We start from the raw sequence: 14,658 nt of genomic DNA on the forward strand, positions 1-14,658 counted from the left end.
CCTTCCGCCTCTTCTTTGTCTCCCTGAGTCTGATTCCAAAAGCTTCCCCCCGCACCTCCTTTTCTTTCCCCCCTTTCCGGCCACCTAAGGACCTTATCCCTCCATTCAGGCGTGTCCCTTTTCCCTCCCCTCACTTCCTCTCCCTCTTCTGGGTCCAGTCTCAGTCACCATCTGTCCCCCATGGGGGTGCACTGGGCCCCACCCAGTCTTGGGGAGCGATGGGGGATTCACGGGAATGAGCCAGTGGGAACCATCCCTCTTTCACCAACAGCTGGCAAGGAGTGCTTATCAAGGGATAGTCTCCTTCTGTCACACCTGGACTGGCCAGACGGACCCTCCTGGAACCAGCCAAGTCCCCCACCTTCATTCACTGCACTGGCTGCCACCACCCCAGGCCAGGTCCTGGCAGAAGAACAAGAAGAGAATGAGGAAGTCTTTTTCTTTTCCCTCTCGCTGTTCCTCGTGGAGGAGATAACACCACCTCCTCATCTCTACCCCACCTGGCAAGCCCCTCACCCCCTACAGTGCCTGGGGAAACCCTCCCCAGGGCCTGATCTCCCATCTGTGGGTCTTCGGTCCTGCCCATGTTAATGTCAGATGGTTATGAAGGCACAAGTGAGACCTGAGAGGACCCGTTCAGGGTGGTGAGGTCTTGATACAAAGTATGTCAGACTGTGTCGATAGACTAGGAATTTAGCCTATCGTGCTGGTTACTCAAGTATGAAAAAAAGCCACTAACTAGAACAGGAAAAGTCTACTTGCAGCTCAGATAGAGCATCCTTGGCTTTGCTGCTGTGAAAGCAGTCTGCACGCCTGAGTCTGTGCCATCACACCCTGGGGGCTGGCAGGGGAGCTGAGGAGAGGGGCTCCGCCCAGCCCCGCCCTGCGCCCCGATCAGCCCTGAGAGACTCCTCTCCAAGTGACCCTGGGAGATACCCAGAGCCAGCTCTAAGCCGCAAAGTGGGAAGGGCTGCCTCTTGTTGACTCCTGTCCCCAGACAGGGATGGGGTCTCCACCCCCGCATCAATGGGCCCCATTACTGTGTCAGCGTCGTTTAGGGGGCTGCATCAGGCCAGGTACAGTTACTAGATACGAAGTCGTGGGTTTGAAGGCAGTTTAAAATGCTGAGGCTTCCTGTTGCAACTTAGGGTATTTGGATTAGCTAGTGTGGGGAGCTGGTCGGGTACCTGTTGGTTTATTCACTCGGCGATCACCTGTAGAGCGGCCTCGTGTCCAGGCACTGCACCAGGCACCGGATGCACACAGAGATGCTCAAAAGAGCAAAGGAAAGGGCTGGATTTGGTCAGGGGACCTCCCCTCCCCAAAGGGCACTAGGCCATTTGCCTGTGTCTCAGGGAAGAAACAAGAGAGGCTCAGGGTCCCACCCTAGAAGCCAATGTCTGTGCCAAGTGCCCAGCTTCCTAATCCCACACCGAGCCTCCCCTACGAGGGCCAGCCATCAAAATGTGAATTGTACAGAAAGGGTAGGGGCGGTGGCAGGGGGACTGCTGTGACCAGGTTTACGGGCATGTGAGAGGAAGTGGGCAGGGACAGCGTGTGGAGCAGCAGAAGAGAAAAGGTGAAACCCTAATAGTCTCAGAAGCAGCTGCTCTGGTTCTCACAAGGACTTGAAGTTAGCAACGTGAGGGACTTTCCTGGGAATTGGGACAGTGGCAGGAAGTGGGACAGGAGAAAAGCCTTGAGCCTCCCTCCCTGGAGGCCTGTCAGATGTCACCCTCCCAGGAGAGCCTGTGGAGGCAGCAGGTGGTCTGAAGGACCTGTGGAGTCCAGGCCCACCGTGTAGGTCCCAGTTCTCCCACTAAAGATTGTGCCACGACCTGCGCTTCCAATGGGGCCTTCGTGGGGGAGGGGGAGGACGGAATGGCTCTACCTCCCCAGAATCCTCTCCTTGGCCTTGGCATCTTCCTGCTCTGAACTCACATGGTCCTAAATCCTTAAATGAAGGAAATGGGATGGGGTGAAGGTGAGCAAAGGGGCAGAGCCAGCCCTTCCAGTGAGAAAACACCAGTGACATCTGAGAGAGATGCCTGGAGTAACACGTCTTGGCACTAACCTCAGTCTTCCTTGCTATAGCTCTCTGTCCTCTATGGAGATCAAGTTTGCCTCGTCCTGGCTAATATTCCTCCCTTCTCCCTGCATCCAACTCCCTGGAACAGTGTTCTGGACCGTCCCTCCCTTTGTAACCTCTTTCCTTTTTGCCCTCGATGGGCTCGGAGCCCGGTCCTCCTGCCTCTCCCCCAACAAGGACCCTCTCTTCGTGGCCCCTAGCTCCTGTCTCTTCCAGCAATCAGCCTCTCTCTCTCACCTTTCCATCATGTTAGCTTCGGTTGATTTAACCAGAAAACAACCCCCAGAATTTAATTCCATGGCCCTCCATTCCCATCTCGATCAGCTCAAGGCTGGGAGGGGCTGTGTAATGATGGGGGGAGTAGTGGGGGAGAGAGAAACTTGGCTTCCCAGAGTCAAGGAGAAAAAAAAAAAAAAGAAAATCATATTGATTCCCCAATGACAGCCATCAATCTTTTCCTCCCCACTAGGGATTGGGGAGATTGGACACAGACCCAACAGGCTCCAGGGTCCCTTGGTCCCCAGGACGTTAAAAACAGAGGCTCTGGTCTTTGACAGCCTCTCTCCTCTAGTTTCCCCTGAGGTCAGTTACCTAAATTCTCCATGCCCTCCCCCGTGTATTCCGGAATTCTACCACCTTATCTTGTTCCTGATATTTATTTAGCAGGGTATCTGATGCCCCTGCAGTTACTTTCTCCTGTCTGGTTTATGACTTAGTGGGCAGTTCTTCTTGCTGTCTAACTTTGAGTAGTATTTATAAAGAAAAGGAAAAATCTGTTTTCTAGAGCCCTAAGAGGAAAGAGACATAATAAGTGCTTTAAAAACCTTAGAGAAAAGGTGACTGGGTAAACTATTAGTTTCACTGTAGTACTTGAGACTAAGAGGAAGGTTACAGATTATGAGGGTTCAACACCAGTATGCGAGCGGAGGTGGGACCTGGGACTCCGAGGGGAAAACAGGGAGTGAGGTAGTGTTAAGAGTCAGAGGTTATGAAGAGGGGGTTCTGGTCCAGGCCTGGACTCATGTCCACAGGACGTTCTATGAGAGTAGGGCTGACTTATAGTTGGAAGAGTAGACAGCTGGAAGGACTTCCCGGAAGTTCAGTGTCCCTTTTCCTAAAACTGAAGCGGGTGTAGCCCTCTCACCAGTCTCCCTGTTGGTCAGATGTTTCAGGAGCCATCTGCTCCAGAGGAAGGCTCTGGATGCAAAGGACTCAGTGGAAGACCCTCCCTCCCACCCTACCCGCCCACAGAGGTGGAGGGGGCTCAGGGCCGTGGTGCCACTGGCCTCCAAAGGGTTAATGCTATTGTCTGAAAAACCACATCCGTTCCCCTGGGAGCTTGGAGATCCCGCTCTCATTTTAAGTAACCCTAACTCAGCGCATGATGAGCGAGGGGTCGCTGGGCGAGGAGTGCGCCAGAAGGAGCCGCTGGACTGAGCCCGGAGAAGCTGCCGCGCCAAGGTAAGGGGCTCTGGTGGCAGGTCTGCCGCCGGGGCTGGCCAGAGGGACAGCCCTTCTCCTCCCCCACCCCTACCCCAGCTGTGGAGCCAGTCGCAGAGCAACTGGGAAGAGGAAAAGAAAGGAGTCATAGGCACGGGGTGAAAATGAGAGCCCGAGGGCCACACTGAAGCTGCCTAGGAGGGGCCAGGCTCTTCCATCCAGGTGTGGGACAGCGCAGAGGCAGGTGTAGGGCAGTCAGGGCAGAGAGAGGCAGGGACCCCAGAAAGACAGCAGGTCTGGCATGGCACCAGGCTCTTCTCCCCAGATGGGGCACAGCTGGGGTCAGATGTCGGCTCACTGGGGCAGAGAAGACTCCTGCGATAAATGGGGCCAAGTCAGGCTCTTGGGGCTGAATGAATGAGAGTCTCAGCCATCCCCGTGCCCTGTTGTCTGTACCTACAGGGAGTTCAGCGGCTCAGAGAGTTCACTGCTGCCATCCGTGTGGCCAGGTTGAAGGGTAGTGGGGGGAGGACTGACACTGAGGGGGTAGGCATCACAGTGCGGGCATGGGAAGGAGTAGGAGGTGGTCCCAGCGTGGGCAGAGTTAAGGTTATGCTCCCACCTGCGCCGGGCTGGGATGAAGTGACATCTCTGATGGACTGAAGGGATTCTGCCCCATCCATCTGCTTCCCTCACTTCCACAGACTCCTGGCTTCTTCCCAAAGAACGAGGTCCAAGAAGCCTGAAATCTAAGAGCTTGGGTGCCCCGTGTCAGGCACACCCCTGTGACAGCTGGGGCGGAGGTGGGCTGGGTGAGGCTGGAGAGGCACAGACGGTGATGCTCCTATGGCAGAGAAAGGTCTTACCCTCCTTCCCAACAGACAAGAGGGCAAGCACTGGGAAGAGGGTGGTGCCGCTGCCACTCCACCTCCAGCCCCTTTCTGACCCTGCTCGAGGGCAGTGGGGCCCCGTGGGGAGAGAGTCCAGGGCACATGGATGGAGTCTCGAGTCCGGTTTGGCCCTTAGTGGAAGGTGAATTCAGGCTTCATGGTAAGATTGGGTACGAGGGCCAGGGTTGAGGCGGAAGCTGGAAGCGGGCATGGCATTGAGGGCTGGCGACTGAGTGAGACAGCGTCAGAGGCCCCCAGCTGGTGAAAGCACCCTGGGAGGCCCGCTGCCTGCTGCATTCCTCGTCCGTCCGCCCCCCCCCACCCCACCCCCGTTACTCAGCCCCAGACAGGCCTGCCGGCTCATCCCAGCTCAGCACTTGGCTGAGAGCTTTCACTTCCTTGAAGCTGGCCAGACTCCTCAGCCACCTACTGGAGGGGATTTCTTGTCCCCTGGGTAGGGAGATGAAGGGAAGGATCAGGGGGTGTCCAGTCAAGGGGATCCCCTGGGGCCCAGCTGATGGGAATGAGATGAAAGGAACTGACACTGAATTTGTGCTGGGAGAGAGGGCAAGGGGCCGCTGGAGGGCTGTGGGGAGGACAGGGGCACTGGAGGAGCCTGGGTCGGGAAGCTGGGGGCCTGGGTTTTAGTTTCCATCTCTGAAGCATAGGTGAGAGACAGGAGGGCAGGAGAAAGACAGAAAGAGGTAAGACAGAAAGTGACCGAGAGAGAGTGACAGAGACAGCACAACAGAGGGCAGGCTGGGTGAGAGGTGGTGAGGCAGGGACACCCTCTAAGGAGGAAAACGGGCACAGGGGGAGGCAAGACAGACAGATCACTTGATTTGTAGACAGGAGACAGTATGATCTGTAGACATAAGACATAAAGACAGGAATGGAGAGACCAACGGAAACTGAGACAGAAAAGGATGGACAACAGAGAAAAAAGAAAGTGAAAGGAGCTAGGGAAGTAAGACAAGAGAAGCCTGGTAGACAGGAAGTGGAAACAAGGAAGAATGAGACTTGAGAGGGGAGAGGAGAGAAACTGTAAGAAAGGAGGAAACAGTTGAAGATTAAAGGTCAAACAAAGTGAAACAGAGACTTGGAGGGGCCAGACCAAGGGAGCAGTGGGTGTGAGGCTGGAAGCTGGTCTCCTGACACCCCAATTCCTGTTCCCCAACCCCTGGGTCCTTGCGGGGGGGTCTGTGACTTTCCCTATGACTTTTAACTGCCCTTCCTGGCAGGTCTGGGGGTGGAGCATGGGGCTGTCTGGGTTTGGATTTCGACTCCATGGAGTAACACAAACCTTTTAAAATCCCACGGCCCCCAGGGACCACAGAGACAAGAGCCAGAGACAAGTCTGCAAGGGGCTGGAGGGGTGGGGGTGGGGTGAAGAGGCGATAAAGATCTGAGACCCGATGAGGGGGCACTGGCAATGGGAGCAGGTTGAGAGGGAGCCTGGAGAGGGGGCTCAGGGCTGAGGAGGAGGAAGGAGGGATTCAGGGGAAGTAGGGTGGACCCTGCTGGGGCAGTGGCAGAGAGGGAGGCGCCTCTCCCAGGTATGGGCTGATGGCAGCAAGAGCTGAGGCTGCGGGCGGGAGATGGGGTTTAGCTGGCCAGATTCCCAGCCAGGGAGCGTCCAGAAGAGCTCCTCTCTGCCCTAGGCTGTCTGGGTTTGGCAGAAGAAGGGACAAGATGCCCTTGGTGAAGAAGGACATCGATCCCTGCCCCTCCCCCAAATTCCCCAGGGAAAAGGTGTTGGCTTTGCCCTTCTGAGGCCCCCAGCTGGTCCTGCTCTCCATCCTAAGCCTCTTTCGCTAGTAGCATTAAGGGAGGTCTCAGGACTAACTGCTCTCCACTTGGGGTTGAGATCAAGGGGAGAGACCAGAGGCTTCTAATCAGACTGGGGATTTGGTCGGAGGCGGGGCGGGGATGAGCAGTTTGCTCGACGCTAAGAAGCAGAAAATATTCCACACACATCCCCCCACCCTGCCATCTCTGTGTTTCCCTCATTGCCCCTCAGGGCTGGTTTCTCCACTCTGATCTTTCAGTCTCCCAGGGCTGTATCTGAACCTCACCTGTGTCCACAGCATCCCCGATTTCCACGATGCTATTTCTCTGTCTCATTCTCTCTGATTCACTCTCTTCCTCGCCGACCCTCCTGCCCTCTTTTTGGCCGCCTTTGAATTTATAAACAGTCCGTTTTCCCACTCATCAATCAAGCAGTCACTGAGAAGACTTCGTTGTGTCCAGTCGATCAGATTATGGGGACAACGCACTTTAGCAGTTTAGAAGGGCCAACGACAGAGTGACTTATGACGCGAGTTTCTACTTTGCAGAGAGGCAGCCTTGTCTTGAGCTCTGACCTTTGTTTATCCTGGGCGTGTTCCTGTCCTCCTCACCTCTCTGTATTCCACTCTGCCCATCTGACGGTCCTCTGGCTTCCCCCCGACCCCCACTGTTGATCACTTTTCTGGCCAAAAGCCCATCTCTCAGGTTTAGACTGGAGCACCTCCTTCAGGACCCAGGGCCTCCTAAGCCTTGCCTCTGCTCCCAAGTTTCATCCTCAACTTTTCTGCCCTGATTGACTAATTACAGCTCAGAGCCTGGAGTCAGACCTGTCTGCATCCGGCTCCACCACTTGCCTTGGGATCTTATGCAAGTCTTCTAATCTTTTGAACCTCAATTTCCTCAGCTTGCAAAACAGAGATAATAATACCCACCACGAAGGGTTGTGAAGATTCAATGAAGTAACATAAGAAAAGAAAAGTCAAGCCCAATGCTGGGTTCATGATAGGGCCCAGCTCATATTAACTAAACTCTTAAAACCTAAAATCTGCTTGGGACATTTCTTTTGGCTCCAACATCTAGGTTAAGGCTCTCTTTTTTATCATCATTATCGCTATTGCTTTTCTTAAATAATTACCTAAAACTTACGTGTGTTGTAATGAGCGCTTGTGCGGGCCAAGGGGATTAATCCTATTAATAATAATCAGGGGCTTCCCTGGTGGCGCAGTGGTTGAGAGTCCGCCTGCCGATGCACGGGACACGGGTTCGTGCCCCGGTCCGGGAAGATCCCACATGCCGCGGAGCGGCTGGGCCCGTGAGCCATGGCCGCTGAGCCTGCGCGTCATATTTGGCTTCATATTTTAGATTTTGTTCTTTGAGGGAGCAGGAGAGAGGGTTTGGTAGCCTACCTAGGTGGCTGAATATTATAAATTTTATATTTTGTATTAAGTTCTTGCTTTCCACTCTTTCACTTAAGAGCTGTGTGACCTTAGAGAAGTTAGTCAGCCCCTCTGAGCTCCACCTCATCTGATACTTCCTGTGAGGTTCAGGGTGTGTCAATTTCTCAGCACAGTGCAGAGTGCCCTGAGTGTCTGCTCTGCGGTGGGTTTATTGTTCTCTTCTTGCCAGATTCTAAATCTACCCTGAGGCCTCAAACCCTGCAGACCAGGAAACATCATCAGATCCAGCAGGAGGCACCGCAGCCCTAGGAATTCTATCTGCTTCCTCCAAGGAACAGTCCTCCTTTGGAATCTCTCACCTTTGCTCCCCCTATTTCCCCACCCATCTTCCTAAGATGAGGTAGGAGACATCCCAATCATCTGGAGGTTAGACAAAGGAGGAACTTCCCAATGGACAGAGCAGGAAAGGAAGGTGGGAGAGGAGTAGGGACATCTGCTTCAGGGGAGGAAAAGAAGGAGAGAAGATTCCAGAATATCAGCTATCAGTTTAGAGACAGATGGATGGGTGGGAAAACCTATTCACCCAGATTCAGAGTGGGCACAGACCTACTCATAGCCCTGTCTGCCTTAATTTCCAGAGATGCTCTCTGCTGGGGCCAGATTGGGTACCCCTGGACACACCTGCCCCCAGCGGGCTGTAGGTTTGTCCTCTGGCCCACCTGGAGCTGAGTGTTCCTTGGGAAAAGGAGAGCAAGAGACCCAGTGTCCTCTTAGTGTGGGGGGAAGGAGGGCAGGGTTGGAATTCCTTGACTTTTTTTTTTTTTTAATTGAAGTATAGTTGATTTACAATGTTGTGTTAATTGCCGCTGTACAGCAAAGTGATTCAGTTATACATATATATGCATTCTTTTTCCGATTCTTTTCCATTATGGTTTATCACAGGATATTGAATATAGTTCCCTGTGCTATACAGTAGGACCTTGTTCTTGGGATTCCTCGGGATTCCTTGACTTTCCAACACCCACAGCTCCTTAATGCTGTTTCCCATGGATTCTTGCTACTCAAAGTACAGCCCGTGTACCAGCAGAGCTGACATCACCTAGGAGCTTGTTAGAAACGCAGAATCTTAGGTTCCACCAAGTCCCACTGAATTAGAATCTGCATTTCAAAGAGATCGTCAGGTGACTCCTATGCACATTCGAGTTGGAGAAGCACGGCTACAGATGATTCGTTTCAAGTCTTAAGGCAGCACGCTGTATGAAAAAGTGCCGTGCATTAGGAGTGGAGGGTGGGACGACCATACACCATTGTCAAGTCACTTTCCCTCTCTGAGCCTCATCTGGAAAGTGTGGAGGCTACTCCAGATAAGCCCCCACATGCCGCCAGACCTGACGGCCTAATAAGTTCTGGTTGAGAACAGCGCTCGCCTCATGCCAACTGCATCAGAGATGGAAACCCAGAGCCCAGGTGGTGTGAGCCAGTCCCCTGTGCGCAAGTAGTCCGCTGCGCCTGGGCCCAGCCCCAGGAGCAGGCCTCTCATTCTCCCATCCCTCCTCATCCTCTGGCCTATCAGTTCATCTTGCACTAGTGACAGTAGAAGCCAGCTTTTCGCACCATCCTAGTTCCATCCGGAAGGCTTTGTGACTTAGACATTTCCTCTCCTCCCCTCACCTGCATCAGGCAAGTTTATCTTACTAGGGCTCGTTCCCCAGTCTTCCCCCCATCTCAAGGCCCACCCCCATCCCACCCCCAAGCCAAATTGGGAACCAGCAAGATTCCATCTTCCTTGCCCATGGTTCATTAATTCAACAAATATTTATAGAGCCCCTGTGAGTACAAGGCCCTGGGCTAGGATGGGTTCTGGGGAGCCAGCAGGGAAGAAGACAGCCAGGGTTCCTGACCACAGGGAGCTGACACTCTGAAGGGGAAGACAGATATTAAACACATAGTGACACCCTTGATAAATTCATCACCATTCATTGATTCTACCAACAATCATTTCTTGAACATCCATGACATGCCAGGCGCTCTGCTAGGCACTCGAGACTCCTCAGTGAATAAAACGCACAAAAATCCCTCCTCTTCTCAAATGTAAAATTGTTCTAAGTACTATAAAAGTGCGGGTTTGTGTATCTGCCAACTCCTCACACTCAAGGTTTAGAAAGAGCCAACGATTAATTACATTTTCACTTGTCTCCTCCTGGGAAAAACCCCAATCCTGTTAAGCCCTGAGAAAAGGTGTCATTGTCTAAATCCCCCAGTGGCGGCAGGACCTAGGACCCTCTGCCTTCCTCCCCATCTATAAAGCAGCTCAGCCTCAAGCCCCAAGTCCTGGGTCAGCCCCTGGCCAGTGAGGAGGTCCCCAGAGGAGGCTGGGCCCAGCCTGGCTAGGGGGGAGCTTCCTGCCTCAGACCCTGCTCCCCTGCCTCAGTCTCCCTTTCCTCCCCTAGTCTCTTCCCTCTTCTCTCTTTCCTTCCTCTTTCACCTCCTTCTCCCCTGCCTTCTTTCGCTTCCTCCTAAGAGGGGACCATTTCCCCCCAAGACCCAGACACAGCTCTTGCCCCCCCGGAATGGACAATGCACTGCAGCTGCCTGGATGAGGGCATCCCTGCCATCACCTCCCGTAACTTCTGGATCTCAGGTGAGCCTCCGCCAGGTGTCCCAGCTGCGCTCCAGCAGTGCCCCAGAGGCCTCGGGAGCAGTGGGACGGCGCTCACTCCCCTCTCCACCCCAGGCCTGGTCTTCCCCGACTGGGCCTGCAAAGCCGAGTCGTCCCCGGGCTCCCGGCAGATCCAGCTATGGCACTTCATCCTGGAGCTGCTGCAGAAGGAGGAGTTCCGCCATGTCATCGCCTGGCAGCAGGGAGAGTACGGGGAGTTTGTCATCAAGGATCCAGACGAGGTGGCCCGCCTCTGGGGCCGCAGGAAGTGCAAACCACAGATGAATTATGACAAGCTGAGCCGGGCCCTCAGGTGAGAGGAGGCAGCCGACGTGGCCAGACAGGGCAGAGTTCAAAGAAAAGAGCCGTGGTTTCTGGCACCCCTGTCAGATCCCCGCCCCTCCAAGGCTTGGGAAATGCTCTGGAGTATGGTGAGATGTCCAGTGGTTATCCAGGAACAGCTTGGGGTTTGCTTGGCAGCCTGGGGACGGGGGATGTGGCTGCGTCTCTGACTGCATCCTCCCTGCCACTGGGCCAACCCTTTATTCTCAACCTTGGAATCTCCAGATATTACTACAATAAGAGGATCCTGCACAAGACCAAAGGCAAAAGGTTCACTTACAAGTTCAACTTCAGCAAGCTCATCGTAGTCAACTACCCTCTGTGGGAGTTGCGGGCACCGCCATCCCTCCACTTGCTGCTGGGAGCCCCTGCTCTGTTTCGACCAGCCCTGGTGCCCATGGGTGTACAGAGTGAGGTAGGCATGAAAGCTGGTCCCGTCCCCAGAGCTCCACTGGAACCTGCCTCTCTGCCTCAGGGGCCCATCAGCTTTCAACGTTCTTCTCCCCCTGCATCCTTAGTCCCTGAGTGTTCCAGGGGTGGGGGTGATACTCTGAATCACCCCTACATATTTAACGATCCCTATAGTAGAGCGCCTGCCTATGAGAGAGAACAACTCCTTCTGTGCCAGGATCACAGGGAAGGGGGTGGCGGGGTCTCAGGGGTGGGTCCAGGACATGCGGGCAGTGCTGACTTAGCAACCATTATGAGAGTATTTCATTATTTTAATGACTGGTCATTAAAACAAACAATGTATACTGGGGAATACACGCCAGGGAGGGTCCATTCAACCCCTGAGCCTGCTCTCCTCACTCCCCAGCTCCTGCATAGCAGGCTGTCCACCCACTGGGCCATGGCAGAGCAGCTGGCTGGACAGCGGGCCCCTCAAGGACCACCAGAGGCCTCCAGGGACAAGAAGGGAAGCAGCAGCACTGTCCACCGTGAGTGGTCAGGACTGGGGTGGGCCCAGGGAATCTTAAGCAGAGGAGGGAAGGACCCTTTTTTTTTTTTTGCGTTACACGGGCCTTTCACTGTCGTGGCCTCTCCCACTGCAGAGCACAGGCTCCGGACGCACAGGCTCAGTGGCCATGGCTCACGGGCCCAGCCGCTCTGCGGCATGTGGGATCTTCCCGGACCGGGGCACGAACCCGTGTCCCGTGCATCGGCAGGCGGACTCTCAACCACTGTGCCACCAGGGAAGCCCCCGGGAGGACCCTTTTGATTGAGCACGTGGGTGAGGGGGCATGAGTCAAAGGATAAGTCATGTATTCATTCAACAAACATTTATTGCTCACCAGCTATTTACTAAGTGTGGGGACCCAGAGATGAAAGATGGCTCTCAAGATGCTCGGAGATCAGTAGGGAACAGAGATGGGAGGATGGTCAGTGACCAGTGCTGAGATTCTGGGAAGCACGAGGTGCTATGGGAATGCAGGTGAGTTGGGGCTTCCTGGAGGAGGCTACACCTGAGCAGGTGAAGAAGATGGAGAAAGATGCCCAGGCAGAGGGAACAGCATTTGTGAAGTAAAAAGCTGCAAGTGAATATAGTAAATCTGAAGATCTGCTGACAGCTTACATGGTGAGAGTAAGGTGCGTGACGGGAGTGGGAACAAGGAAGCGGGTGAGAGACGAGGCTGGCGAGGCAGACAGGCATCTGGTCACGGAGGGCCTCTGAAGCCATGCTGAGGGGGCTTGGACTTGATCCTGTGGACAGGAGGGACCCAGAGGGAGAGGCACATCCAGTTGTTCATTTTGCAAAGATGACTTGGGTTGATGCAGAGTTTGTGGTGGAAGAGGCATACAACTGATGTTGGAGGCTTTGAAGATCATCTAGGCAGAGGACGATGGGGACAGAACCAAGGCAAGGGCCATGGGTGGAGAAGGAGGCCCAACTGAAGAGAGATTGGGAAGATAAAGTTCACCCATTCTTTCCCTTATTCACTCATTTCTTCTTTCAACAAATAGCTCATGGGCTCCTGTTGAATGTGCCAGGCCCTGTCCTAGGGCCAGGGGTGCCAATGTGAGCAAGACTGCCTTTATAGAGCTTGTAGACAAAAGGGGGTTTGCGGACATTCAGTTAATAATCCAACAAGTGGATAAGTAATGATAATTGTGCTAACTGCTACAGGGAAGTTCAGGGTGCAGCCGGGAAGACTTCCTTGACAAAGTGACATTTGAGCTGAGACCCAAAATGTACCAGCTTAGTTCAGAGGGAGAGAGGAGAGCATGGCAAGCAGAGAGAATGAGGTGTGCAAAGGTCCTGGGGCAGGAAAGAGGAAGCGGGAGGAAGCCAGTGTGACAGCACATGGTGATGGAGGGGGACACGGCAAAAATGCAGGCAGAGGCCAGTTCTTCCAGGACTGTAAGCTGGGAAGAGGCAAAGTCAGATTTTCTGTGAAAAAGATCAACAGAGACACTTGACCAACACAAGGCTCTTCTGCAGAAGCCCAAGACCTATCCCTCCACTTCTGGTAATTTCATGGAACAAAGACCCATGGCCCTCACCCCACCCAAGTGCAGCTGAGAGCCCAGAGGTCCCACCTCCCAGAGAATGCAGGGCACCTGGCTCTGGGTCCTCATGAGCGCAGCCAAGGCTGTGGGCGTAGGGCGGCCCAAGACCGGCTAGGACTCGTAGGGCCACAAGTCTGGCAGCCTGCAGCAAGACAGCACCTGAACACCTCTCTGTTCTTCCACCCACACCCACCCCTTCCCAGTTCTGGGAATGCCTTGGGCACAGAGCTGCTCTCTTCGGGAAACTATGAGGAGGAAATCAAAAAACATTCCCTGGCGAGCCCCCGCTTGGCGTGAGGTATTTTGCACCTGCCTGCCCTCTGCGGGTGCCCAGGCCCTGCCTGTGCTTGGGTCCTGGGGCACATTAAGCTGCTTCAGGTCTCTGGGAGCCTAGCAGCAGCCACATGCCCACTTCTGGATCGGGATTCCAGAAGGGTGTGCCAGGCCTTCACTCACAGCATTTGGTGTTAAGAGAGGAAGCTGCTTCTGGGCAGAAGAGCGGCCAGGACTACTGAGCCAGGGGCAGAAGCTGCAGGACCAGTGCTGGGAAGGGGCGGGGAGGGGTAGGAGGACTCTTAGAACCATCTTCTCCGCACGCCTACTCAGCTGTGGGGCCCTGAGGGGGGACACTGCCCCCAGGAGCCCCAGGGGACACAACCTTCCTGGGGGAAGACAGCAGGCTCCACATCTCAAGAAAAGGACAGTGACTTAGGAGAAGGTACACTCTGGCAGGGGCCTCCACGCTCTTCCTCATGAAGGATCATTTTCACTATTTTCCCCTTTCACAGATCCAACATCAGAAACATTGTTCCCACCACATAAATCGGATGAATGAAGTAATAACTAAGTTTTTTTTTCCAGTTTTTACTAACTATAGCCCTGCTGATGTCATCACCTTGGGTTGATACTTGCTAAGAAAAAATGTGGAACTGGAGTTAGGTGTTTTGAACTATAGAAAGTGGTGTGAAGTTCTATATAATCATCCCCAGAGATCCCAGGCTAGGAGTCCCTATTGCAGGATCCTGGGGAAACAGGGCAGATTTGGAAGGAATGGAAGGAGGGAGGGCTTCTTGGAGGAGGAGAGCTATAGGCCAGAGCCAGCCAGAGAAGGGGAAGGCTGGGGCTCACCCCACATGCTTGGCCTCACAGCTCAGCAGGCCCCATGATGCTGCTTGATCTTAGCTGGGAGCAGGGGGTTTATGGATGAAGGAACTGAGGACTGAGAATTTAAATGACAAACCCAGGGTCACACAACTAGATCTTTGCCCAGCTAGAATAGAACTAGAGTCCTTTGCTACAGGGACGAGGAGAGTGAAGAGTGGATCCATTGAGTTATGGCAAAGAATATCCTCATTCATTCATCCAACACATGTTTATTGAGCACTTAATACACGCCAGGCTGGGTTGGATCCCGGGATCCAGAATAAAACAGACACAGTTCCTGCCACCACAGTGTTGGGAACACAGATATTAACAATCACACAAATGACTCCTGATTCTAAGCAACAGGGCCCTGGAGGAGAGTACCAGGAAGGATGAGGGGGG

At 54.0% G+C, this 14,658-nt stretch overlaps 1 protein-coding gene across 1 annotated transcript in view; it reads left to right on the top strand.

Moving 5' to 3' along the window:
• The first annotated feature begins 3,477 nt into the window (after positions 1 to 3,477).
• Positions 3,478 to 14,658, top strand: part of LOC114898168 (ETS translocation variant 3-like protein) — a 12,727-nt gene continuing 1,546 nt past the window's right edge. Inside the window, exons 1-4 of the mRNA XM_029227274.1 lie at positions 3,478 to 3,550; positions 10,147 to 10,576; positions 10,831 to 11,020; positions 11,423 to 11,543. Of these exons, the coding sequence (XP_029083107.1) occupies positions 10,182 to 10,576; positions 10,831 to 11,020; positions 11,423 to 11,543 (706 nt within the window). The 5' untranslated portion in view covers positions 3,478 to 3,550; positions 10,147 to 10,181. The remainder of the gene's footprint in view (positions 3,551 to 10,146; positions 10,577 to 10,830; positions 11,021 to 11,422; positions 11,544 to 14,658) is intronic.

This window comes from Monodon monoceros, unplaced genomic scaffold, assembly GCF_005190385.1.
Source record: "Monodon monoceros isolate NGI ecotype Baffin Bay Population unplaced genomic scaffold, NGI_Narwhal_1 Super_Scaffold_18, whole genome shotgun sequence".
NCBI classification, from domain to species: domain Eukaryota; kingdom Metazoa; phylum Chordata; class Mammalia; order Artiodactyla; family Monodontidae; genus Monodon; species Monodon monoceros.